We start from the raw sequence: 25,997 nt of genomic DNA on the forward strand, positions 1-25,997 counted from the left end.
CAAGGCATGTGGTGGCTGGAACCAGAGCTTACACTGCATCTGGCCTAGGTGGGCAAGGGGCAGAAAATCACAGAGTGGGCATCGGGCCAGCAGAGACCTAAAGAATGACGGTCCTGGCGCACCTGGGTGGCGTAGTCTGACTTCAGCTCAGGTCATGATCTTGTAGTCTGTGAGTTTGAGCCCCAAGTCAGGCTCTGAGCTGCTTCGGATTCTGTGTCTCCCTCTCTCTCTGCCCCTCCCCTGCTTGCACTCTGTCTCTCTCTCTCTCTCAAAAATAAATCAACATTAAAGAAATTTTTAAAGAATGAAGGTCCTATTGAGCAGAGGGATGTGAAGGAAGCTGGTGGTAGCATTTCCCACTCCAGAGAGCACATGCCAGGGGAAGATAAGGGAGACAGGAAGCTGAGTGGGGGCCAGTGCTGGCGCAGCCCCAGTGGGTGAGGAGAGGCTGGGCTGAGCCAGGACTGGCGGTGTGCCCAGCTGGACTTCAGAAGCCCGGGCCTCTCCCTCCCCTGTTAGCTACTGAAGGCAGGCACAGTTTAACCCACCAAACCAACTCAGATAACGAGTGTGGTCCCTTCAGAGATCACCTCCTGCTTAGGATATGGAGTAGTCACATGTGCTGGGCACTGTATTAAGTTAGCAGAGTGCATGCGTTTTATTCTCACTGGTGCCCTATGAAAAGTATAAAGAAACAGCCATTATTCTTATTTTATAGAAGAGGACCCAGAGGCAGAGCACAGTGAACAGACTGGCCCAGAACATGCTTTCTTAACGATTAGACTGTCCTATGAGGATAAATGAGATAACTCGTATAAAGTGCCAGAACACAGCGTGTATCCAGTAGGTGGGAGAGATAAGAAAGAGGCTTGGCTTCAGGGGGCCAGCAAACAGAAGTGACCCTGCAGCAGGAAAAATGGAGGGTTGACATTAAGTATAATCCTGAAGGGGAGGCAAGGAACAGATATGAATCTTACTCACAGTTTTCCCGTTTAGACACCAACACACCCCAACGTAGGGAAGATAAAGAGAAGCCCCATAAAGTCAGACTGATTCCAGCCCTTGCCTGCCCAGCAAGTGGTAGGAGCCTGGTAGTCCTGGCTCAGCTCCTGCCTATCTTTCCAGCCTTATCTTTCCATGTATTCCAGTCTCCGCCAAGTCTGCTCTTCCTGGTTTCCTGAACACAGAGCACACAAATATTATCTTTGCTCTTTCTTTATCATGTTTTTAGATAAACAGAAGTTCCTAATTTTAAGATACTTAACTTTATAAATCTTTTCCATTAGTTCATGCTTCTTGTGCCTCGTTTAAGAAATCCATCCCTGCCCTGGGATCATAAAAACATTCTCCAGTTTATCTTCAAAAGCTTTATAGTTTTGTCTTTTACCTTTAGGTGTATGGTGTGAAGTACAAGTCAAACTTAGTTTCTTTTATGTGGATGTCCAATTTTCCCAGCACCACTTATTAGAGCTCTGCCCTTCCTCACTGATCTGCAGTGTTATCTCTGACTTACAGTAAATGTGTTTATTCTGTTTCAATAGCCTATTTTTTACTCCCTGTCCCAATGCCTTGTTATCTTAATTAGTATGGTTTTATAATAATACCTTTTCATATCTTGCAAATCAAGTCTTCCCGCTTTGTTCCTCAAGAATGCCTTGGCTATATTTGAACTTCTATACATAAATTTTAGAATCACTTTATCAGGTTGGTAGGATTTTGGTTGGTATCACATTCAATGTGTTAATGATTTGGGGGAGAATAGACATCTTCCCAATACTGAATCATCCAATGCATGATAGGGTGTATATCTTCATTTATTTATATCTCCTTTGGTGCCCCCCTCAGAGTTTTATAAGTTTATCTCTAACATCCCACTCACCCTTTGATAGAGTTTTTCCCCTGGGCCTCTCATATTTTAAACTGTTATTGAAATGGCATTTAAGGGGCGCCTGGGTGGCTCAGTCAGTTGAGTGTCCAACTTCGGCTCAGGTCACAATCTCACAGTCCCTGAGTTCGAGCCCCGCGTCGAGTTCTGTGCTGACAGCTCAGAGCCTGGAGCCTGCTTTGGATTCTGTCTCCCTCTCTCTCTGTCCCTCCCCACCTCATGCTCTGTCTCTCTCTGTCTCAGAAATAAACATTTAAAAAAAATTAAAAAAAAAAAAAGAAATGGCATTTAAAAGAAATGTCCTGTTCTCACAGCTTTTTGCTGGTATAGAAATATAATTTTGTTGCACTGATTTTATATCTAGAAACCTTAAAAAACTCTTTTATTTATTCCAATAATTAAATTTAAATTCTTCTGAATTTTATATATCCATATTCATTTCAGTTGATAGTGACTTTTATTTCTTCCTTTCTAATTTTCATAGTTTCTTTTTCTTTTTTTTTTTTTTTCAACGTTTATTCATTTTTGGGACAGAGAGAGACAGAGCATGAACGGGGGAGGGGCAGAGAGAGAGGGAGACACAGAATCGGAAACAGGCTCCAGGCTCCGAGCCATCAGCCCAGAGCCTGACGCGGGGCTCGAACTCACGGACCGCGAGATCGTGACCTGGCTGAAGTCGGACGCCTAACCGACTGCGCCACCCAGGCGCCCCCATAGTTTATTTTTCTTAAGAAAACATACTGGCTGAAACCTCTAGTACAGTGTGAATAGAAATGGTTTTTAAAAAGTATTCTTGTAGTTTTCCTGGTTTAAAAAGGAAAGTCTTTGGGGCACCTGGGTGGCTCAGTCAGTTAAGCATCCAACCCTTGATTTCAGCTCAGGACCATGTCTGGCTCTGCACTGACAGCACGGAGCTTGCTTGGGATACTGTGTGTGTGTGTGTGTGTGTGTGTGTGTGTGTGTATGTGTATGTGTGTGTGTGTGTGTGTGTCCCTCCTTCATTTGTGGGCATGCTCTCTCTCCTTCTCTCTCTCTCTCTCTCTCTGTCTCTCTCAAAATAAATAAATAAATAAACATTCTTTAGGGGTGCCTGGGTGGCTCAGTTGGTCCGACTCTTGATCTCAGTTCAGGTCATGTCTCACTATTCATAGGTTCAAGACCCGTGTCAGGCTCTGGGATTCTATCTCTGCCTCTCTCTCTCTCTCTCTCTCTCTCTCTCTCTCTCAAAATAAATAAACTTAAAACAAATTTTAAATAAACATTAAAAAAAATAAAAAAGAAAACTTTCACCTTTTTATCAATAAATATGATGTTTGCTGTATTTTTTAATAGATACCCTTTATTGTATTAAAATTCCTTTTATTTCTAGCTTACTGAGTTTTTAATTTTTTTAATGTTTTTATTTATTTTTGACAGAGAGCAACAGAGTGTGAGCAGGGCAAGGGCAAAGAGAGGGAAACACAGAATATGAAGCAGGCTCCAGGCTCCCAGTTGTCAGCACAGAGCCCGACACGGGGCTTGAACTCACAAACAGTGGGATCATGACCTGAGCTGAAGTTGAACACTTAACTGACTGAGCCACCCAGGTGCCCCTAGTTTACTGAGTTTTTAGCATAAATGTTTTGAGTTTTTCATAATCTAATGAAATGATCACACAAGTTTCCATCTTTAACTTGTTAATGTGGCAAGTGCATTAATTAAGTTTCTAGTGTTAAACTAACCTTGCGTTACTGAGATGAAACAACTTCTTATAAAGTATTATCCAGTCTACATATATTTTACTCTTGGGCTATTTGTCTCTGGACTTCTCCAAATCCTCCCCACTCCTTCAAAGCCCTGACACCGCCTCCTTCTGAAAGCCTTCTCAGATGCTAGAAATGACTTCTTTCTTACTCTTCTTACAAAACCGAAAGAACTTTACCTCCCATTGTAGTTACATTGTCACATTCTATCCCTTGTCTTCTCTCCTGGACTCTAAACTCCTGGAGAGCATCTTTGTGCTCTTTTCTCAGCCCACTCCCTCCTTCTAGGACCCAGAGCAGACATATAGAGTGTGACATAGGATGGGAACATGGGCTCAGGTAAAGTTGCCTGAGTTCACATCTCAGTTCTGCCACTTGCTATCTGTTAGATTGAAGACACGCCATTTGGCCTCTCTGAGACCATCATTAAAATAGGAAGAATAAAGTTGTCATGAGAAGGAAATGAACTAGTATAAGTGAATTACTTAATACAGCTCTAGGCACATATTATTTCTGTTAGCTCAGTCCGTAGCTGTTGCTACTTCTCTCTGTGCTCCAGGTACTCTGAGCTGCTCACAAGTTATTTCTTCTTCTTTTTTTAATGTTTATTTTTTTTAATATTTATTTTGAGAAAGAGAGAGAGAGAGAGAGAGAGAGAGAGAGAGAGAGAATATGAGCAGGGGATGGGGCAGAGAGAGAGAGAGAGAGTGAGAAAAGGAGAGAGACAGAATCCCAAGCAGGCTCCATGCTGTCAGCACAGAGCCTGACACAGGGCTCGATCTCACAACTGCAAGATCATGACCTGAGCTGATGTCAAGAATCACATGTTTAACCGACTGAGCCACCCAGCAGCCCCTGACAAGTTATTTCTAAAAGTTTCTGTGAGCCATCTTCTCTTCTTCCTTTATTTCCTCTAACGTGGTTCACATGCTGCTTCATTCTTTTATTCAGTGGGCATTTATTGAGCACTTACAGTGTGCTAGGACCTGAGATAGACAAGATCTCCACTTAGGAAGAGACAATCGAGTAGGGGAGAGAGACATATAAATAAATAATGATAATACAATAGGATAAGTACTAAGAGGGCCAGGGAGGTGGAGACTGGGGCTGAGAAGTATGGGGGTCATCTAAGTTATGGGAGTAGAGTCCTCTGATTTAGTCTGGGGTCAGAGAAGACTTTTCTTAGAGGAAGTGATACCCAAGCTGGTCCTGCAGAACAAGTGAGCGGTGGGAGTGGGGATAGGGCAGAAGGTGTGGGGAAAAGGTGTTTCATATAGAGGGAGAAGAAAGTGCAAAATAATATAATATGAAAGGAGAAGTAATACAACATGCTCGAGACATTAGCAGTACTTAAGGATGGCCAAAACAGAACAGTGGTAGGGAGGGAGATGTGACATGAAGAGGTAGGCAGGAGTCTGATGAAGAGTTTGTCCTCTAATCTAAGGAATTGAGACTTTATCTTGAGGTGATTCTCACCTCTTTCTTTGGTCTCCCTACCACCTATCAGAGTAGGTGCCACCTACTCCAGGAAGCTTTCCCTGACTTCATACCCACAGTTTGAGTTGAATATTCTTTCTGTTCTACTATAGCCCTTTCTTTGCCGTGATAATTGTCTGCTTAAGCATCTGCCCCACACACCAAAAGCTATAAGGTGGCAGGGAATGTATTTTAGCATTTTTGTATCACCAGGCTAGCAGAGTACTTGGCACACAGTAAGTGCTCAATAGATATTTATTGGATGAATGAACAAATAAATAGGACATCCAGGGAAGGAGAGAAAACTGTGACTCACAAAATAATCGGCCCTTAAAAATTATCTAATCTTTTTTGTACCTCAGATTTCTCATCTGGAAAATGGGGATAGAATAGAAATTTCTCTCAAAGGGGTTTCATGGGTCTGTGGATTGCTTAACCCCAGATCTTATATTTAGTGTCAAGGATAATTCTCAACATGCAAAAAACATCATTCTCGTACAAATAGACGGGGAGCATGGGTCAAAGTTTCATTTAGCTCGTTAATAAAGGGACTAGCAGGATGACAAAGCCAGTTCAAAATAGAATATAAAAACTGAAGCTTTTATAGTCAATGAAAAAGAAAAAAATGTTGAAAAAATGAGACTGATAAATTATGTACAAAATGGATTAATGTCTTACAGGGTAATAAAACCATAATCTTCGGGATTGTCTTTTCTACAGACAAAAAGGAAATCATCATGCTTTATTACTTTACAGAACTATAAACTGTCTGTGCCCTAACCGATTGTGTAAATAATGTAGCATTGAAGATGACTCTTAAATAGACTTGACATTCAAGACTTTATTATGACATTAAAAGGTCACATAATCATCTTTTTATTTTAGTAACACGTTTCAGATGGTTTTTCTTAACACTGGTAAGTTTAATTTAATAGTTGCTGTTATTATTATAATGTCAGTAAATGTTTGCTGGGGGCACTTGGGTGGCTGAGTTGGTTAAGCATCCGACTCTTGGTTTCAGCTCAGGTTATGATCTCGTGGTTTCGTGAATTTGAGCCCCTAGTTGGGCTCTGTGCTGGCAATACGGAGCCTGCTTGGGATTCTCTCTCCCTCTCTCTCTGCTCCCCCTCCACTTGCACTGTCTCTGTCTCTCTCAAAACAAACAAACAAACAAACAAATAAGTACAATGTCAATAAATGTTTGCTGAAAGGATTTTCATTGGATTAGACTTTTTCTTTTTCTCCAGCAGCAGCAGAGTTTGGTGCTTACAGGGCAGATTGGCCGAAGGGGGATCCCTGCAGGATATCTATATTCTTCCCTCCCTCAAGCTGGGGTGGTATCTGGCTAATTCTGTATCACCAAATAGGCAGAGAGAAGTATCTGGTTTGGACATCAGCGGAGGAGGTACCCCCACCCCCATATGGACATATTTTCTTTGAAAGAAATGGATATTTCCAAAGAGCAGTGAAGTAGACCATGGAAAAGCCAGAAATGTATTAGACCACATCCATTTACTTTTTCCATTGTTTTAATTAAAAAATTGTGGTAAAATACATATAACATAAAATCTACTATTTAACCATTTTAAGTGCACAGTTCAGTGGCGTTAAGTATAGTCACGTTGTGCAACGATTACCACCATCCATCTCCAGAACTCTTCATCTTGCAGAACTAAAATTCTATACCTATTGAACAATAATCCATTTCCCTCATCCCAAGTCCCTGGAAACTACCCTTCTACTTTCTGTCTCTATGAATTTGATTACTCTAGATGCCTCATATAGGTGGTATCTTGCAATATTTGTTCTTTTGTGGTTGGCTTATTTAACTTAGCATAACGTCCTCAAGGTTCATCCATGTCGTTGCACATAGAACTTCCTTCCTTTTAAACGGTGAATAATATTCCATTGTATTTATATCACATGTTGTTTATCCACTTGTGCATCAGTGGACACTTGCACCACTCCCACTTTTTGCCTATTGCTTCCATTTATTTTATAGTATAGAATTATTATTGTTTTGAATTGCACATCAAGGATGGACACCATTTTCAAGGCTTGAGATCTCAAAGATTGTAATCTGGCCCAGGGCCTGGGACTGACTGAACTATGACACCACCTGTGGTCACTTCTTGACTCTGTACTTTTGCCTAAATACACCCAGGATGGTTAGGTTTCTCTAGGCAAATTTAGCCATGGGTCTGAGTTCACTCGAACACGAGCATTGTAAAACATGTTCCTAGGGCTCTGACTGAGGAATCAGTGTTCTAAATGCATGGACATGCTGGAGACAGCAGAAATCCAAACATTTCTACAAAACAACAGATGGAAAGTTTCCCAGGAATAAAACTAGTTATCTCTTGGCAGACCCAAAGTACATAGTGCACAAGCTTTTCGCTGGGAGTTGGGAGAATCTGCTTGAACCACATGGCCCCAGATGCTAGAAAAGGAATTCTCAGTGCTTGCTTTGGCAGCACATATACTAAAATAGAAAAGGAATTCCCAGAGACTTTCTTGCTAAAAGTAGTCAAGAGAACCGGGTCAAAAGAGAACTAAAGTGTCTTGACTTCCAGCTTCAGGGAGTTGAACTCTTTTACTCTCACTTTCCAACAAAAAGGAAAGGAATGTTGAACGTAGAATCATATGAAGCTAAGGCAGAAGGGCCTTGTAGAAGTCAATCAAATCTCTACTTTTCTATTCTGTATTGGCCTTTTATCTATGCCTTTGTGATTAATTTCATCAATGTAGGATAGACTGGGTCCAAATCTTGCCTCTACCACTTATTCAGTGTGAGGTGGTTGTTACTAAATCTCTCTCCAGTTTTTAAAATCTGTGCTTTTATTTTTTAAAATCTGTAAATGGTGATTAATAATACTGTCTCAGAGGGTTGTGGTGATGATTAGTGGTGTTGATACATGTAAAGTACTAAGAACAGTGCCTGAAACATAGTAAATTGCTCTATAAGTGATTTCTATTATCAATATATTTTTTAATATAATTTATTGTCAAATTGGTTTCCATACAACACCCAGTGTTCATCCCAACAAGTGCACTCCTCAATGCTCATCACCTACTTTCCTCTCCCTCCCACCCCCCATCAACCCTCAGTTTATTCTCAGCTTTTAAGAGTCTCTTATGGTTTGCCTCCCTCTCTCTCTGTAACTCTTTTTTCCCCTTCCCCTCCCCCATGGTCTTCTGTTAAGTTTCTCAAGATCCACATATGAGTGAAAACATATGGTATCTGTATTTCTCTGATTGACTTATTTCACTTAGCATAATACCCTCTGGTTCCATCCACGTTACTGCAAATGGCAGGATTTCATTCTTTCTCATTGCCAAGTAGTATTCCATTGTATATACAAACCACATCTTCTTTACCGATTCATCAGTTGATGGACATTTAGGCTCTTTTCATAATTTGGCTATTGTTGAAAGTGCTGCTATAAATATTGGGGTACATGTGCTCCTAGGCATCAGCACTCTTGTATCCCTTGGATAAATTCCTAGCAGTGCTATTGCTTGCTCTGGAAAACAGTGTGGAGGTTCCTCAAAAAATTAAAAATAGAACTCCCCTCCCTATTATCAATATATTTGGGGCATTTTCTTATTAGCATTATTCTGGTTATTATTCAGTTGGAAAATAGTCAAATGCCATTTGGAGTGTTGTCCTACAGTTTTACTCTGCTTTATGATTGTTTCTGGAAGAAAATTCTGCAGTTGATGCATGTGGAATTCTGTTTTCCAACTTTTTTTTTTTACAGCAACTCTGCATGAATCTGTTAATATTTTCCTTACGCTGAGAGGCAGCCTCATTCTCTAATTTTTCAGATATGAAAACTGAATCCCCACAAAGGAGAACTACTTGCTCAAGATCACACAGAAATGATGGCTAAACCATACAGAACCAAGGGCTTCTGACCACTATTCCAAAGCCTATTCTGCTTGGCACAGAGACCAAGAACATTCACCTTGGGAACTGATACAATCTGAGCATCCTCAAACTCTACTCACCCACAGGAAGACGTGAACACTCTATAATTCCAAATATTCTCCAATAGACACCTTTCCTTTTTACCCAAATTGCAAGCACTTCAAAAGAAAGGATTGTGGCTTGACTACTTTGGACTTTTCATTGTATGCCACACACTGTCCTTCAAGTTCTTGAGGGCAGAAATTATTGCCTATAACACCTTGGATTAATAAGGGTAGGGGTGCCTGGGTGGCTCAGGTCATGATCTCATGGTTCGTGAGTTTGAGCCCCATGTGGGGCTCTGTGCTGACAGCTCAGAGCCTGGAGCCTTCTTCGGATTCTGTGTCTCCCTCTCTCTCTTACCCTCTCACTCGTGCTCTCTCTCTCTCTCTCTGTCTCTCTCAAAAAATGAATAAACATAAAAAAAAATGGGGGCAGATGCTCTGATACTATAAACCTGAACGACTCCACCAAAAAAAAACCCCTGCTAGAACTGATAAACAAATTCAGTAAAGTCTCAGGATACAAAATCATTGTACAGAAATCTGTTGAATTTTTATACACCAATATTGACGTTGCAGAGAGAAAAATTAAGGAATCAAATCGATTTACAATTGCATCCAAAATAGTAAGATACTTAGGAATAAACCTAACCAAAGAGGTGAAAGGCCTATACTTTGAAAACTATAAGACACGGATGAAAGAAATTGAAGATGACAATGGAAAGACATTCCATGCTCATGGATCAGAAGAACAAATATTGTTAAAATGTCTATGTTACCCAAAGCGATCTACACATTTAATGCAATCCTTATCAAAATACCAACAGCATTTTTTACAGAGCTAGAACAAAAAGTCCTAAAATGTACGTGGAACCACAAAAGACCCCGAGTAGCAAAAGCAACCTTGAAAAAGAAAAGCAAAGCTGGAGGCATCACAGTTCTAGACTTCAAGTTATATTACAAAGCTGTAGTAATCAAAACAGTATGGTACTGACACAAAAACAGACACATAGGTCAATGGAACAGAATGAAAAACCCAGAAACGAACCCACAACTGTGCAGTCAATTAATCTGCAACAAAGCAGTATAGAATATCCAATGGAAAAAATAATTTCTCCTCCACAAATGGCATTGGAAAAACTGGACAGCAACATGCAAACGAATGAAACTGGACCACTTTCTTACACTAAACACAAAAATAAACTCAAAATGGATTAAAGACCTAAATGTGAGACCTGAAACTATGAAAATCCTTGAAGAGAACGCAGGCAGTAACTTTCTTTTTTTTTTTTAAAGTAGACTCTATGCCCAATGTGAGGCTTAAACTCATGGCTCCAAGAACAAGAGTCACATGCTCTACCGACTGAGCCAGTCAGGTGCTCCAGGCAGTGATACTCGCCATAGCAGCTTCTTTCTAGGTATGTCTCCTGAGGCAAGGGAAACAAAAGCAAAAATAAACTACTGGGAAAAATAAACTACATCAAAATCAAAAGCTTCTGGGGTGCCTGGCTGGCTCAGTGTCGGGAGTTTGAGCCCCACCACTGGGTGTAGGATCATTTAAATAAATAAAACTAAATAAAATAAAACAAAAACCTTCTGCACAGTGAAGGAAATAATCAACAAAACTAAAAGGCAACCTATAGAATAAGAGAAGATATTTGCAAATGACATATGTGGTAAAGACTTAGTATCCAAAATATATAAGGAACTTATAAAACTCAACACCCCAAAAATGAATAATCAAATTTAAAAATGGGCAAAAGACACGAATAGACATTTTTCCAAAGAAGACATACAGATGGATGACACGTGAAAAGATGTTCAACATCACTCATCATCAGGGAAATGCAAATCAAAACTACAATGAGCTGTCACCTCACACCTGTCAGAATGGCTAGAATCAACAACACAAGAAACAAAAGGTATTGGCAAGGATGTGGAGGAAGAGGAATCTTCTTGCACTGTTGGGGGGAATGCAAACTGGTGCAGCCACTTTGAAAAAGAGTATGGAGTTTACTCAAAAAGTTACCTTGTATTACTCAAGTTGAACCTAAATGCAATCACAAGTGTCCTTATAGGAGACAAGTGGAGGGAGTAGTGAGACACACCCACAGAGAAGGAGACGGTGATGTGAAGACAGAGGCAGAAATTGGGGTGATATGGTCACAGGCCAAAGAATGCCAGCAACTTTCTCTTCTCCAGGAGAAGCTGGAGAGGTAGGGCTCCCCTTGAGCCTCCAGAGGGAATGTGGCCCTGCCAACATCTTGATTTTGGCTCAGTAAAACTGATTTCAGACTTCTGGCCTCCAGAATTGAGAGAGAATCAATTTCTGTTGCTTTAAGTCACCAAGTTTGTGGTAACTTGTTACAGTAGTCACAGGAAACTAATAGAGTGCCCTTGTGCTGTTATCCAAGTCTCAGTTTACTGTTGTCTCCTTTCCCTACCATCTGGCCCTTCCAAGAAGAATTTCCAAAAACATCCTAATTTTTTTTTTTTTTCTTAGTGTTTCCTCTTCCTGGCACTATGACAAGCACTTTAGCTCACTGAATCCTTATAATCCTGTTGGGGGTGGAGGTACTAATATTATTCCTATTTTACAGATGAGTAAAATGAGGCTCAAAAGACAAAATGATGGGACCACACTCCTAATAGGTAATGGAGCTAGTAGTAACTCCAAGTCAGATTTGTTCAATCTAAAGCCCACAGTTTAAACCTCTATACCGTACTACCTCAAGCTGTCTCCGTTGTCAGAGTTTTAATTTTATTTTTTTAAATGTTTATTTATCTTTGAAAGAGAAACAGAGCACGAGTGGGGAGGAGCAGAGGGAGAGGGAGACATAGAATCTGAAGCAGGGTCCAGGCTCTGAGCTGTCAGCATAGAGCCTGGTGTGTGGCTCGAGCTCACAAACCACGAGATCGTGACCTGAGCTGAAGTTGGACACTTGCGTTACTGAGCCACCCAGGTGCCCCCAGAGTGTTACTTTTCATGTCGACTCATGGCATTTGGGGACATCTATCTGAGGGATATTTTTAAGGATGATGGACCAAAGGAGAACAAACTCACCTTCATTCCAACTCAAAGGAACTTAGCTGCCACTTCTATTTGGCTTTTCAGCAAACAGCATGGCCATCCTAGCATCACAGACAGCTCAAGTTAAAATGATCTCATATATCCATTTGCCCAAACTCCTCATTTTTTAGATGAGAAAGCTGGGTCCAGATAAGGGGACAGGCTTGCCCGGGGTTACATAGAGGCTGTAAGTGGTAAAGTTGAAATTGAAGTCCAGATCTCAGTTCAAATCCAGGACTGATTCTACTGCACATCACACTGCCCAAACTCATGGGTGTTGCTATAAACTAACCATAGTCTGGGAACTGACCAAAATCTGGGAAATTGCCAAAAGGCAAATGGAAAAATTGGTCTCAAACCTCTCAAAGCTATAGCGCCCCAGGGTCTTCAGTCTCATCTGGGATGCTCTAAATGCCTGCAACCACTGAGATGATCCAGGGGTTTGGGAGAGGGAAGCTTCTGAGTTGGGATGGAGACTGAAGAGACCATACTTATGTGACCTCATCCGAAATGGGAGGAAAGAAATGACAAGAATTCGTCAATTCGTAGAACTTAAAGGGATTTCTGGAAATATTGAGTAGCAGCTTTGGACAAATAAATGGAAGTAAGTTGTACCTCATACAATCATCAGGGAACTGCCTTGGGAAACTCAAAATGCCTAATAATGGTAATGTCTGAACATTATTCATCCATTCTTTATATACGTCCACTCAACATTGAGTCCCTGTTGTCCTGTCTTTATGTCTATAAGGAGGTTGAAAAAAAAAATAATGTATTTAAAGTATTCAATACAGTCTTAGTACACAATAAGCGCTTAACAAATGCTGTTACTAAAACATTAATTAATCATAGTATCTGTAGTAGCCACTGTTTTTCAGCCACGTTGATTTCCACTTCAGAGACTGTCCCAAGATACTCTTTGCCGACGTTCAGCCTCCCATTGTATTCTGGGACTTGTAGTCCGGAAGTGGGTGACTTTTTTTTTTTTTTTCCCCGGCGCGCAGGCGCAGTGGCGCGGATTCCCGGAACAACCCGCAGAGGCTCCCAGGATGAGCGGGTGGCGGTGGCTGCTACCGCGGCGGCGGCGCTGACAGGACACGGGCTCTATGCCTTTCCGGCTGCTTGTCCCGCTCGGCCTCCTGTGCGCGCTGCTGCCCCTGCACCATGGTGCGCCAGGTCCAGGTGGCACCGCGCCCGACCCCGCCCACTACAGGTGAAAGGGGTCAGGCTCCTATCCCTTCCAGAGTTGGGGAAGGGGAAGCGCAGACCCGGTCCCTTTCCTTTCCCAACGTTCTAGGACTCCCCCCGCCCCTCCCCTCCGACACCCCGACCTGCTCAGACCCCGCCACTGGGCTCAGGTGGTGATTCCCATTTTCCGCCCTATTCTTGTCCTTTCCCCTGCCTCATTTTTCATACCCCGCACCAGGGAGCGAGTCAAGGCCATGTTCTACCACGCCTACGACAGCTACCTCGAGAATGCCTTTCCCTACGACGAGCTGCGACCTCTCACCTGTGACGGGCACGACACCTGGGGCAGGTAGTGCGAGTGGAGGAGCAAGGGGGCGGCTGGGGTCTGGCAGTACGGTTCCTAGGCGGGCGGGTCACCTGGGGCCGGTGGCTTCACGGTCTCCTCGTCAATTCCAGAAAAGCTAGCGAGGGTGAGGCTACGTTCCCTCCAATCCACCAGGATCCACCCAGCCTCCTGGAAAGTTGGATCCCACTGTGGAAAAAGCCTGGGTTAGCCTGGTGGACTGGACCTTTGAGCTCCAACCATGACAGTACCAGGCACCAGCCTGGGGACTTGGACAAACCTCTGGAGTCCTAGGCTGTCGAGGAAGGTTTCCAAGAAATCAGAAGACCCAACCCCTTCATTTTGTAATTGGTTAAACTGGCCCAGGAGGGGATGTAACTCTTCAGAGCATTTGTTAGTGTAACTGAAACACACTTCCCCCATTACCCTCACATTACTGACTGCTTCTTGAGATTTCAGCTCAAAATGTCACCTAAGTATTAGCTCCCTTAACTACCCACCCCCTACAGGTCACTCTCACAAATCACCCCTTTTATTTTATTTTATTTTATTTTATTTTATTTTATTTTATTATTTATTAGCACTTCTCACTCTCTGATGCTATCATTTTCACTTGCTACTAGTTTTTCTTACTTCCACTAGAATAAAAACTTAGGAGGTGGAATTCTCTGTCTTGTTCCTTGCTGAGTGAAAGATCATTGCGTTTAGCTGAGGCTGACATTGATTAAACACTGTGCTAAGCATTTTACTTGTGTCTTCTCATTTAATTCTCTCAACACCCCTAGGGGTTAAGTGTTGTTTTGTCCATTTTACAAATGAGTATGCTAAGGATTGGAGAAGTTAAGTAATCAACAAAACGTGTGCTGGTTTTCTTTCCTTTTTTTTTTTCTTTTTAGTTGGAAAATATATATAAGCAAAAGGCAAATTCAAACAGTAAAAAATCATATACAATAAAGTGAGTCTCTTACATACCCTAGAACTCCAACCACTATTAACCTTCTTGTGTATCCTCCCCAAAATATTTTTGGTTTCTACCATCATATGTGTATGTGTATCTTTTTAAATTAACTCTTTAAAGTCGTAACTTACATGTAATAAAATGTGCCCATTTGAAGCATCTAGTAACCACTATCACAGTCAAGATAGAGAACATTTCTGTCATCCTAAAAAGTTCTCTGTGCTGCTTTATAGTTCATTCCTTCACCACCACTGGCCCAAACAACTGCTAATCTGCTTTTTGTCTATATATCTCTTTTTGAAAATGCAGATAGAAACATACCTCACTGCCTATTCTATCCTTCGTCTTTTTTCATTTAACAATATAATTTGAATATTTTAATATTAGCCCATAGAACAATAGATAACAATTTTTTTGTTACAACTTCATAGTTTTGCTCTGTTTAAATGTACTACAATTTAATCACTCTTCAACTGGTATATGTTTGTGTTATTTCTAGCTTTTTGCTTTTCTAAACAGTACAGCCATGAGCATTCTCAAGCATACAGCTCTGTGCACATTGAGATAAATTCCTAGGTGTGGAAAAGCCTGTGCTCTTAGCCACAATCTTATACTGCCTCCCCATGGCAGAGAAGAATGCCAGTGAACATAGGTGATATGTTTAACCACAGTTGAGCTACATCAGCCCATCCTCCCAAGTGCATTAAATGGGTCAGAGCTTCTTGGTAATTTTCACTAGGGTTTCTCTGTTGTGACTGGAAACTGGGACGGGAAGAGTCATCACTGTGCCTCACTTACTAGTTTTGGGGGTATCTGATCTGGGGCAACCTTCATAGCTTGTGTTTGATTTTCTTACTAAGCAGCTGGAATTTCTGTCCTTTTACAGTTTTTCTCTGACGCTAATTGATGCCCTGGACACCTTGCTGGTAAGTGTCTTGATTGTTCCTTTACCTCACCATGGTTGTGCAACCAATATCCTTCCTCTTCTGGCAGCTTGACTGTGGGCGAAAAACAAGTTCTTCACTTGGGCCTTTTATTTTCATCTCCATATTCCAAAGCTTCAGATTCTGGTCGCCCAGCTAGATAGAGGGAAACGATGAATTCCAAATGTATTCAGGGTCATTTATTTAGCAGATGTTTACAGAACACCTGTCATGAACACAGAACTGTGATAGGCCTGTATAACTCTCTGGGGGATACAGAGACTTTGAGACCCTCCTTGTTTTCAGAGGCTTACATTCTAAACATAAATGTGGTGGGTTTTTTTTTTTTTTAAGTTTATTTATTTTAGAGAGAGTGAGTGAGTGTGTGCATGCATGCTCAGGGGAGGGGCTGAGGGAGAGAGAATCCTAAGCAGGCACCACACTATCAGCGCGGAGCCCACTGCAGGGCTTGATTTCACAAACTCTGAGATCATGACCTGAGCTGAGATCAAGACCCAGGTGCTTAACTGACTGAGCCACCCAGGTGCCCCTTCAGAGGCTTACATTCTAATTGGACATGTTCAGTGATAAAAATAGCAGTAACTAGTTAGTGTGTTATGTGTAGGGCTTGTGCTAAGCACTTTGTGTGTATTATCTTGTTTAACCCTTCTAACAACCCCATAAGGTACATCCTTTACTCCTTCTTCGAGTCAGGAAATCTATTGCTTAGAAAGGTAAAATGGCAGGGGCGCCTGGGTAGCTTTGTTGGTTAAGAGTCTGACTCTTGGTTTCGGCTCAGGTCATGATCTCGGTTTCGTGGGTTTGAGCCCCACATTGGACTCAGCACTGACATTGCAGAGCCTGCTTGTGATTCTCTGTCTTCCTCTTTCTCTGCTCTTTCCCCACGCATGCTGTCTCTGCCTCTCTCAAAATAAATTTTGAGAAGAGGTAAAATGGCTTGGCCAGGGTCCACAGCTATGAAGTGGCAGAGCTAGGACTTGAGTTTAATTCTGTAGGACTCCAAGTCTTAATCATCCTCCTTAAAAAGGCCACAAGAGAGGATTTAACAACTTTATCCATATTTCACTATTTCTGGTCTGTCACCCCTTCTCATTTTTATATATTAATAGTATTTACATGATTATGATCACCTTGAAGATATAATTTTTCTTTTTTTATTTTTTCTTAAGTTAATTTATTTTGAGGGAGAGAGAGAGTGAGAGTAGGGGAGGGGCAGAGAGAGAAGGGAGAGAGAATGACACTTAAGTTGGGATCTGAAAGAGAAGCAAGTGTCAACTAGGGAAGTGAGGGAGGACAGAGTGTTCCAGGCAGAGGGAACAGCCTGTACAGCCTGTACAAGGGCCTTATGGCAGGAGAGAGTGTGGCAAAGGCAGTGAATTGAAGCGGGGCCATTATGTCTGGGAGGTGGAGAAGGAAATTCAGGAAGAAAAGTGGAGCCGGGGGTCTGGTTGGGGACCAGATGATGGAAGCCCTTGTTCACTGTGTTAAGGATTTTGATTTCTAATTTAACAGCAATGGAAAGCCACTGAAATATTTGAAGTAGAGGGCAGGAAATGCTCAGATTTCTGTTTTGAGAAGATTACTAACTGCAGTGTGGAAAAAGATTCATGTAATCATTCAGTAAACATTGAGTAATTGCTTCATGGGCTGCGCTTGGCACCCTGGGGGAATGCAGGAAAGAATGAGGCTCCTTCCCAGGCAAGATTCTCTTCATGTGGAAAGAAATAGGTGCCCTAAGAGTTGTGTGGATAAAGTTACTGGAGTCTTTTAACGGGCGAAGAGGGTTCCTTTTAGCTGGAGGGATCAAAGGCTTCCTAGAGACATGACATTTAGACAGTCAAAGATAGATTGGATTTGGAAATGGGCAGACATAGGATGGAGGGATTTCTGGTAAAGGAAAGAGCATGTCTGAAGGCAAGAAAGTGGAAAATAGTGGTTATAGTTTTCCTGAAGTAGATGAAGATAGGTTAGATGAAGATGAACAGTGAGAGACATGGTCAGAAAGGTAGTTTGAGTCCAAACATCGAGGGCCTTGAATGCTGAGACAGGATTGTTTTGGTTCCTTGTTCAAACCAATATAGACAAAGAAGGGAATTTACTGAGTCAGATAACTAAAAAGTCCAGGTAAAGGCTGGCCTCAGAATCAGTTGGATCCAGGCATATGAACAAGTCTTCATGAATCTTTCCATCTCCTATCTCTGCCTTCTTTGTTAGCTGTGTTCTCAGGCGCTCCTTATGCTGGCAGAGTAGCCATCAGTAGTTCCAGACTTACTTCCCACTCAGTCAGGAACCTGTGTGTGGGGGAGGAATCAGCCCTTTTGAATTAATTCCCGAAGTTGAGTCTCATTGATCTGGCTTGGGTCACACACTCATTCCTGAACAAGTCACTGGCCAAGGGATACAGTCCAGTGGTCCAGATCAAGTACCCATTCTTGCTACTGAAGGATTGGGGTCAGCCTCTCCCAAACTGCAAGAGTGACTGTGGAAAAAGAGTGATATCTCAAATTGAGGCACTACTATCAGAATAAAAGATATCAGAATTGCATTTGGCTGATGGTTTAAATGAAAAGGGTTTAATTTTCTCGAGTGAAAGAAAGTCTGGAGGTAATTTCTAGCATTGGGTTGGCTGTTCAGTGATGCCATCAGAGACCCAAGCTCTTTGTATCTTTCCATTCTACTATCATTAGGGTATTGGCTTTCATTCTGATGCTTAGTACCTCATGGTCTAAAATGGCTGCCACAGCTCTAGAAGTAAAGTCTGCTTTCAAGGCAGAAAGAAGAAGAGTAAACACCATGCCAGCGGTATCTGTCCCTTTTTATTAGGAAAACTGAATCTTTCCCCAGAAGTGCCCCCAGTAGACTTCTCAAGGCTTAGCATTGGCTGGGTAACACATTCACCTCTAGCAGCAAAGGAGGCTGAGAAAGCAAGTATCTGGATTTTCAGCCACCACATTGGGAGCCTACCAGGGTAAAGGAGATTGGGAATCTGTGTTGGGCCAACCAACCTGCAGTGTTTTCCACAAGGATGAATGTGACCAGAGAAGTTTAAAAACAACAGATATCTGCTGCAAATGTCAAAACTATGCAGTCTACAGTCTCTATTGTTTCCACTAAATGGGTACATAAGGACTCTTGAATTGGTAACTAAGAATTGACTTAATCAGTCTCTTGGTATTGGGTCTCCGTGGTTTCTAGATCTCACTGTTTCCTTCTCCTGTCACCAGTACTAGAACAGAAACTATAGATCTTAGTTGAATAAGTGATGGCCACACCAGCATAGGATCCCAGACTCTCGATCTTCAGTGCCTTCAAGCCTCAGAGAGCCTCACTATCAAGACCTTCTTCTCTTCCAGATTTTGGGGAATGTCTCAGAATTCCAAAGAGTGGTTGAAGTGCTCCAGGACAACGTAGACTTTGATATTGATGTGAATGCCTCCGTGTTTGAAACCAACATCCGAGGTGAGGGCTGCCTGCTGGGGTTTTGGAAGAAAAGAGTGTGGAGTTTTTGCCTCTGTGTAAACCAAGAGGTGGTAAATAGAATCTTAAGGGTCAACCCTGCCAGGGCACTTGGCCAAAACCAGTGACTGAAGAGAGATCTTTTTTCCTCCTAGAGGGTGGGGTGTGGAGGTCTCAGGATCCCCCATCAGCTTCAGACATGAGCAGGGGGCAGAGAAGAGACTGGAAAGAGATGTGCCAGAATTACTCACATATTTAACATGTATTTGGTGCTAGGCATACAGCCATGAACAAGAAAGATGTAATCCTCGCCTTCTTGGAACTTATTGCCTAAGAAGCGCTACCCAATAGAACTTTCTGTGATGACGGAAATATTTTATGTCTGTGTTGTCCAGTATTGTAGCCAGTAGCTGCACCTGGCTAGTGAACATTTGAAATGTGTCTACTGCAACTGAGGAACTGAATATTTAATTTCATTTAATTTTAACAAATTTAAATTTAAATAGTGACGTGGTTCACGGTTCATGATTATATTATGTAGTGCAAGTCTAGGGCATTAGTTTCCAAAACTTGCTGCCCATCAGAACTATTTGGGACCTTTTAAAAAGTTGAATTGTGGGGCACCTGGGTGGCTCAGTTGGTTGAGCATCTGACTTTGGCTTAGGTCATGATCTCACAGCTTGTGAGTTCGAGCCCCACGTCGGGCTCTGTGCTGACAGCTCAGAGTCTGGAGCCTGCTTCTGCTTCTGTGTCTCCCTCTCTCTCTGCCCTTAAGCCACTTGCATTCTATCTCTGTCTCTCTCAAAAATAAATAAAATTTAGGGGCGCCTGGGTGGCGCAGTCGGTTAAGCGTCCGACTTCAGCCAGGTCACGATCTCGCGGTCCGTGAGTTTGAGCCCCGCGTCGGGCTCTGGGCTGATGGCTCAGAGCCTGGAGCCTGTTTCCGATTCTGTGTCTCCCTCTCTCTCTGCCCCTCCCCCATTCATGCTCTGTCTCTCTCTGTCCCAAAAATAAATAAACGTTGAAAAAAAAATTAAAAAATAAATAAATAAATAAATAAAATTTAAAATAAATAAATAAATAAATAAATAAATAAATAAATAAAAGTTGAGTTGTCTAGGTTTCAGTCTAGTCTAAACCTAATGAATTTGGATTTCTGGGTTGGGTCCTAGAATCAATATTTTTAGCAGGTTTCCAGTGATTCTCATAAAGCTACTACAACCCTTATTTGTAGTGAACTCCTAGACCACCAGTGGCTTAACAAACTGTCACTTCTGGAGGCTGTTATTTTTTGCTCCCTCATTTTGCTCATCTTTATTTTGTACGTATTTTGCAATGAAACTTGTATTACAGACATGTGATAACAGTTTTTTAAAAAATTAAAGAACAAAGACAGCATGATATAAAATCCTGGTTTAGGGATCAGATGGGAGTTTGAGGCCATGCTCACTGCTGGCCTCAAATTTTCTTCAGAGCCCAATTTATCTTCTGTAAGCTAAGATTGCCTTATACCTTTGTTATACCTTATACCTTTGTTGCTGATATGAATATTTCTTTATTGCTGATATGAATATACCAGCATATGTACATGTATACATATATGCTGGTATATTCATATCATATGTATATAATTATATATATTTATATAATTATACCAGCTTTCTTTGGGTTGGCATTTGACTGGTATCTTTTTCTACTCTTTTACTTTCAATCTTTCTGTATTTTTATGATCAGATATATCTTTTATAAATTATATATTATATTTTGTTTGTTTACCCATTCTGACGATCTTTTAACTCAAGCATTTAATCCATTTACATTTACTATAATAACTTAGGTATTTGCATTCATTTCTGTGGTTTTATTTTGTGCTATTTGTCCCATCTTCTCTGTGTTCTTTTCATCCTCTTTTGTGTGTGTGTGTGTGTGTGTGTGTGCTCCTTTAGGTTGACTTTTCTCCCCCTTATCCATTTTCCTCTTATTAATGACTATGCTCAGTATCTGACTTTTTAAATAGTTTCCTGGAAAACTTAACAAACATTACAAATTTAACAAACATTACAGAATTAATGAAAATCTTTATTTTCCTGAATAGTACAAAACCTGGCTCTGAGAATATCCTGACCCACATGCTATAGATTATGTATTTTAGTTTTTTGTCTTAAGCCCTCCATACATTATTGCTGTTCTATACATTTGACGTTTTAGATTTATTTCTATATTTACTTGTATATTTCTATATTTATTTCTTTGACCATCTTTCCTACCTGTGTCTCAGACTTTACATCTGTGATCCCTTCTATCTGAAGTACTTCCTTTGGAATGTCCTCTAGTGCACGTGTGTTCTTGGAAGATTTTCTCAGCTTTTGTTTGTATAAAATGTCTTTTTTTTTTTTAAGCTTATTTACTTATTTTGAGAGGGGGCCGTGGGGGAGAGAGGTACAGAGAGGGAGGGAGAGAGAATCACAAGCAGGCTCTGAGCTGATGTGAGGTTCCATCTCACAAACCATGAGATCATGACCTGAGCCTACATCAAGAATTGGACACTTAACTGACTGAGCCACCCAGGAGCCTCTATATAAAATGTCTTTATCTCACTGCCTTTGTTTGGTCTTTGAGGGATAACATTGAAGGACATATGGTTCTAACTTGATAGTATTTTCTCTTAGCACACTGAAGAAATCTTTCCATTGTCTTCTCATTTCATTGTCATTATTAAGAAGTAATCTGTCAATCTAATTGTTACTTTGCAGATGATTGGTTTCATTTATGCTGGCTGTTCCTTCATTTTAAAAACTTTTATTATGGAAGTTTTAAAAAAATATATAAAAGTAGAGAAAATATATATAATAAACTGGGTTACCCACCACTTAGCCTTAACAATCATTATTATACAGACTCTGTTTTTGAAATCTTTTTTTTCTTTGGTGTTCTGCAGTTTTACTGTGATGTGCATAAATGTGGATTTCTTTTTATTATCTTGCTTGGGATTCCTGCATCTAAGAATTTGTGTCATTCGTTAGTTTTCAAAAGTTCGTAACTATTTTCTCTTCAGGTATTGCCTCTCCCCATTTCCTCCCTCTTCTCTTTTTAGAACTCCAGCCAGATATTTGTTATACCTTCTTACTATATCCTCCAAATCTCTTTGGTATGTTTTAAAAATAAATTTGTTTCTCTGTGTTGCATTCTGGGTAATTTTTTGAAATCTATTTTCAAGTCCACTAATTCTCTCTTCAGATATATTTTATTTGCTAATAAACCTATCTATGTAGAAATGCCCTGCTGGCTCAGAAGAGTGTGTGACTCTTGATCTCGGGGTCATGAGTTTGAGCTCCATGTTGGGTGTAGACATTACTTAAAAAAAAAAAAAAGTAAACTTGGGGTGCCTGAGTGGCTTAGTCGGTTAAATGTCCAACTTCGGCTCAGGTCATGGTCTTACTGTCTGTGAGTTTGAGCCCTGCATCAGGCTTTGTGCTGACAGCTCAGAGCCTGGAGCCTGCTTTGGATTCTGTGTCTCCCTCTATCTCTGCCCCTACTGCTCACACTCTGTCTCTCTCTCTCAAAAATAAAAAAAAAACATTTAAAATTTTTTTTAAAAAATGAGTAAACTTAAAAAGAAAAACATGCCTATGTAATTAAAAAAATTTTTTTTTAACATTTATTCATTTTTTGAGAGAGTGAGACACAGAGTATGACCTGAGCCAAAGTCAGACGCTTAACTGACTGAGCCACCCAGGCAGCCCTAGACTTGGTCATTTTTATAATTTCTTGCTACTTACTCATCTATTCCAAGCCTTTCTTTTATTTCTTTAAACATTTCTACATAATTATTTTGTATTCTGTGTCTGATAGTTCCAGTATTTGATGTGTTGGTAAGTCTTGTTCTACTGTCATTTTTGCTGGCTCGTACTCCTAATGCTTTGTTTCTTCGTATGTCTTGTGATTTATTTAGATTTTAATGTGCACTCATTCCCTAGACTTTATCCCTGGGCTTCTTTGAGGCCTAGATTGAAGTTGAATTCTTTCAGCTAGAGTTTTTGTTTACTTCTTCCATGTGGCTGGAGGCATTGTCTACCAAAAACTGACTTATGCTAAAGGTTTGAGTTTTCCTGGACTACTTAGTTGGTATGAATTCAGGTTGTAAACCTTAGTACCATCCTGTAGTTACTAATTCTTAGTGGAGATTTGTTTGTTCGTTTGTTTTTCTTCCCTTTATTTGGCATCAAGATTTGAGGCCTGCAGTTTTTCTTAACTGTATGCTAGGGGAGGTGGGTAGGGTTTATTCTGATCCATCCTTACACAGAGTATATAATTCTTTCAGATCCCAACTTTATGGAGGTTATCTTTTATCAGACTCTACACTTTGGTAGGTCCTGCCTTTGTCTCTTGTTCCCCCTCTGCCAAGAGGAGGGGAAAGCTGAAGCTCAAGGTCACAAGATTTTTTTGCAATGAGAGGGCCATTCAGGATATCTATTTAGCCATATTTCCAGATACAGAACATTTATGGCTTTTTACAAGTCCTAAGTATTGTGTAATAAATTCAAATAGGTTAATTAATACAATGAAGGTAATAACTACTCTGCCCCTCAGGTCTTAGGGGGATTGGGAAACAGAGTGACCGAGTGGAATGAGCACAGGCTTAGTAGTCAGACAGACCTGGCCCTACCACTTACTAGATGGATGACCCAGGGCAAGTCACTTTACCTCTCTGAACCTCAGTATCTTCATTTGAAGAGACAGTAGTACCTAGTGCTTGGTATACAGTAGGGACTTTTAAAAAAAAGTGATAGCCATTGTTTTTGTGACCCACCAAGAAGAAGAGAATTTGTGAACTTAACACTGCACCAATATGTGGGATTAAGGGATTCTTTCACTAGGTGGCTCTAGCCCCTTCCCAGCAAGCCGCTCAACAGAGTATGTAGGTTTAATTGACACAAGAGAAAAACTGGTCCTTGGGACTCTGACACTTGTGTTTTGTGCCATCTGTAGTGGTAGGAGGGCTTCTGTCTGCTCACCTGCTATCAAAGAAGGCTGGAGTGGAAGTAGAGGCCGGATGGCCCTGCTCTGGACCTCTCCTGAGAATGGCTGAGGAGGCAGCCCGAAAACTCCTCCCAGGTAAGACCCACACTGACATGCGGGAGAAATGCAGTCCACTGGATCCTGCTTCTTTTGCTGGAGACAAGAGTGGCAATGCCGAGCTATTTTCTTCTGTTCCTCATCCAAACAGTTAGTATTTCTACCTTTGGCCACCCACCATGGAAGTCAGGAGAGTCCTGGGCATTTTGAGGGCTTGTCAGACCATGGCCCAGGATGGATGAGCTGACCTCTTTTGCCCCCTCTCAGGCCCACACACTGCTGGAATAAAAGGGTTCCAGAGAAAAGCCTTGAGCTGCACATTAGGAGCCCCCAGTTCTGAACTAGCCAATGTCTTGACCAAGCCATTCTTCTCTCCTTGGCTCAGTTTTCCCATCTCTGAAAAGGGATTCATAATTCCTGCTTGCATGCCACATTGGCTTTTTGGGAGGCAGAAAATGAGGTCAGAAAGGAGAAAGTGCCTGGAGAACCTCAAACGCCACTGAAATGGAAGGGACACGTTTTGGAGCTAAGCTGTGTCCAGGGCAGCAGGTCAAGCCTCAGTGTGTTTGTCTGGTGGGGCAGCAGCTGGGCTCGATAGCATCAGCTGGACACTGTGTTCTCTTCAGGGCGTGGTGGAGACTCTGGGGCTGTTCACACCCAAACACATCACTCTGTGCTTTCACCAGCCTCTGGGCCATCACTGTTCTCCCTTTCTGGAGATGAGTGGAGGACAGTGAGTGAGCTGGGTTCAGATCCACTCACGGCTCACGGCTCATGGCCTGAGTGTCTCCTTCCAAACATCATATCCTGTGTGAGTCATCCATAGAGCACACTGCTTAGTTGCTCCTTTTTTTTTTTTTTTTTTTTTGAATCATTAAAAAACATTTTGTATTGAGAAATGTACATACTGGAAAGTACATATTGGAGCAAGCCCCAGGGTATCTGCCATTCAGGTAAAGAAATAGGATTTTGTCACTCCCCCTCCTTTTTTTTTTTTTAACTTTTTTTTTTTTCGTGTTTATTTATTTTTGAGAGAGACAGAGCATGAGTGGGGGAGGGGCAGAGAGAGAGGGAGACACAGAACCTGAAGCAGGCTCTAGGCTCTGAGCTGTCAGCACAGAGCCTGACGTGGGGCTCAAACCCACAAACCGTGAGATTATGACCTGAGCTGAAGTCGGATGTTTAACCGACTGGGCCACCCAGGCGCCCCTGTCACTCCCCCTCTTTTTAACACTGCCTGACTTTTCTGAAATATTCTTTGAGCCCTTCTTGGTTGTGACTTGCATTCTCCTTCCTTGCCATTGGTGCCTGCCACTCAGCAAATTTATCACTTACAAGAGTAGCCAGACCTTACAGTTCTTGGAAGTTTTGATAACTTTGTTCACAGTTTGGTGACGTACAGGCTGCTCTGGGGTTATTTGACCTTTTGGCCTAGAGAGGAAATCTCTGCCTTTGGCTGTTTGTCCAGTTCCTTGCCTTGAATCAGAAGGCACCAGGGTGGGATGGGCAGAGCATAAAGGAGTGGGCGCTTGGCAGGCATTCCCATTCCAGCTCTGTTTGACTCTTTCTGTATGACCTTTGAGTCACTTCTTACAGGCATGACTTTTCCTACCTGTAAACTGAGGATTGGACCACATCAGTAGTTTAGTGATTTATATTCTTTTTTTTTTTTTTTTTTTTTCAACGTTTATTTATTTTTGGGACAGAGAGAGACAGAGCATGAACGGGAGAGGGGCAGAGAGAGAGGGAGACACAGAATCGGAAACAGGCTCCAGGCTCTGAGCCATCAGCCCAGAGCCTGACGCGGGGCTCAAACTCACGGACTGCGAGATCATGACCTGGCTGAAGTCGGACGCTTAACCGACTGCGCCACCCAGGCGCCCCGTG

General features: G+C 41.7%; 1 protein-coding gene across 3 annotated transcripts in view; it reads left to right on the top strand.

Moving 5' to 3' along the window:
• The first annotated feature begins 13,149 nt into the window (after positions 1-13,149).
• Positions 13,150-25,997, top strand: part of EDEM2 (ER degradation enhancing alpha-mannosidase like protein 2) — a 32,411-nt gene continuing 19,563 nt past the window's right edge. The window contains exons 1-6 of one of the 3 annotated variants that reach the window (XM_045443629.1): positions 13,150-13,358; positions 13,572-13,682; positions 15,521-15,560; positions 18,932-19,037; positions 23,356-23,400; positions 24,024-24,149. In XM_045443629.1, the coding sequence (XP_045299585.1) occupies positions 13,252-13,358; positions 13,572-13,682; positions 15,521-15,560; positions 18,932-19,037; positions 23,356-23,400; positions 24,024-24,149 (535 nt within the window). In that variant the 5' untranslated portion in view covers positions 13,150-13,251. The remainder of the gene's footprint in view (positions 13,359-13,571; positions 13,683-15,520; positions 15,561-18,931; positions 19,038-23,355; positions 23,401-24,023; positions 24,150-25,997) is intronic. The other 2 variants (XM_045443630.1, XM_045443631.1) reach the window with 2 other exon arrangements.

The sequence above is a fragment of the Leopardus geoffroyi genome, chromosome A3 (assembly GCF_018350155.1).
Source record: "Leopardus geoffroyi isolate Oge1 chromosome A3, O.geoffroyi_Oge1_pat1.0, whole genome shotgun sequence".
NCBI classification, from domain to species: domain Eukaryota; kingdom Metazoa; phylum Chordata; class Mammalia; order Carnivora; family Felidae; genus Leopardus; species Leopardus geoffroyi.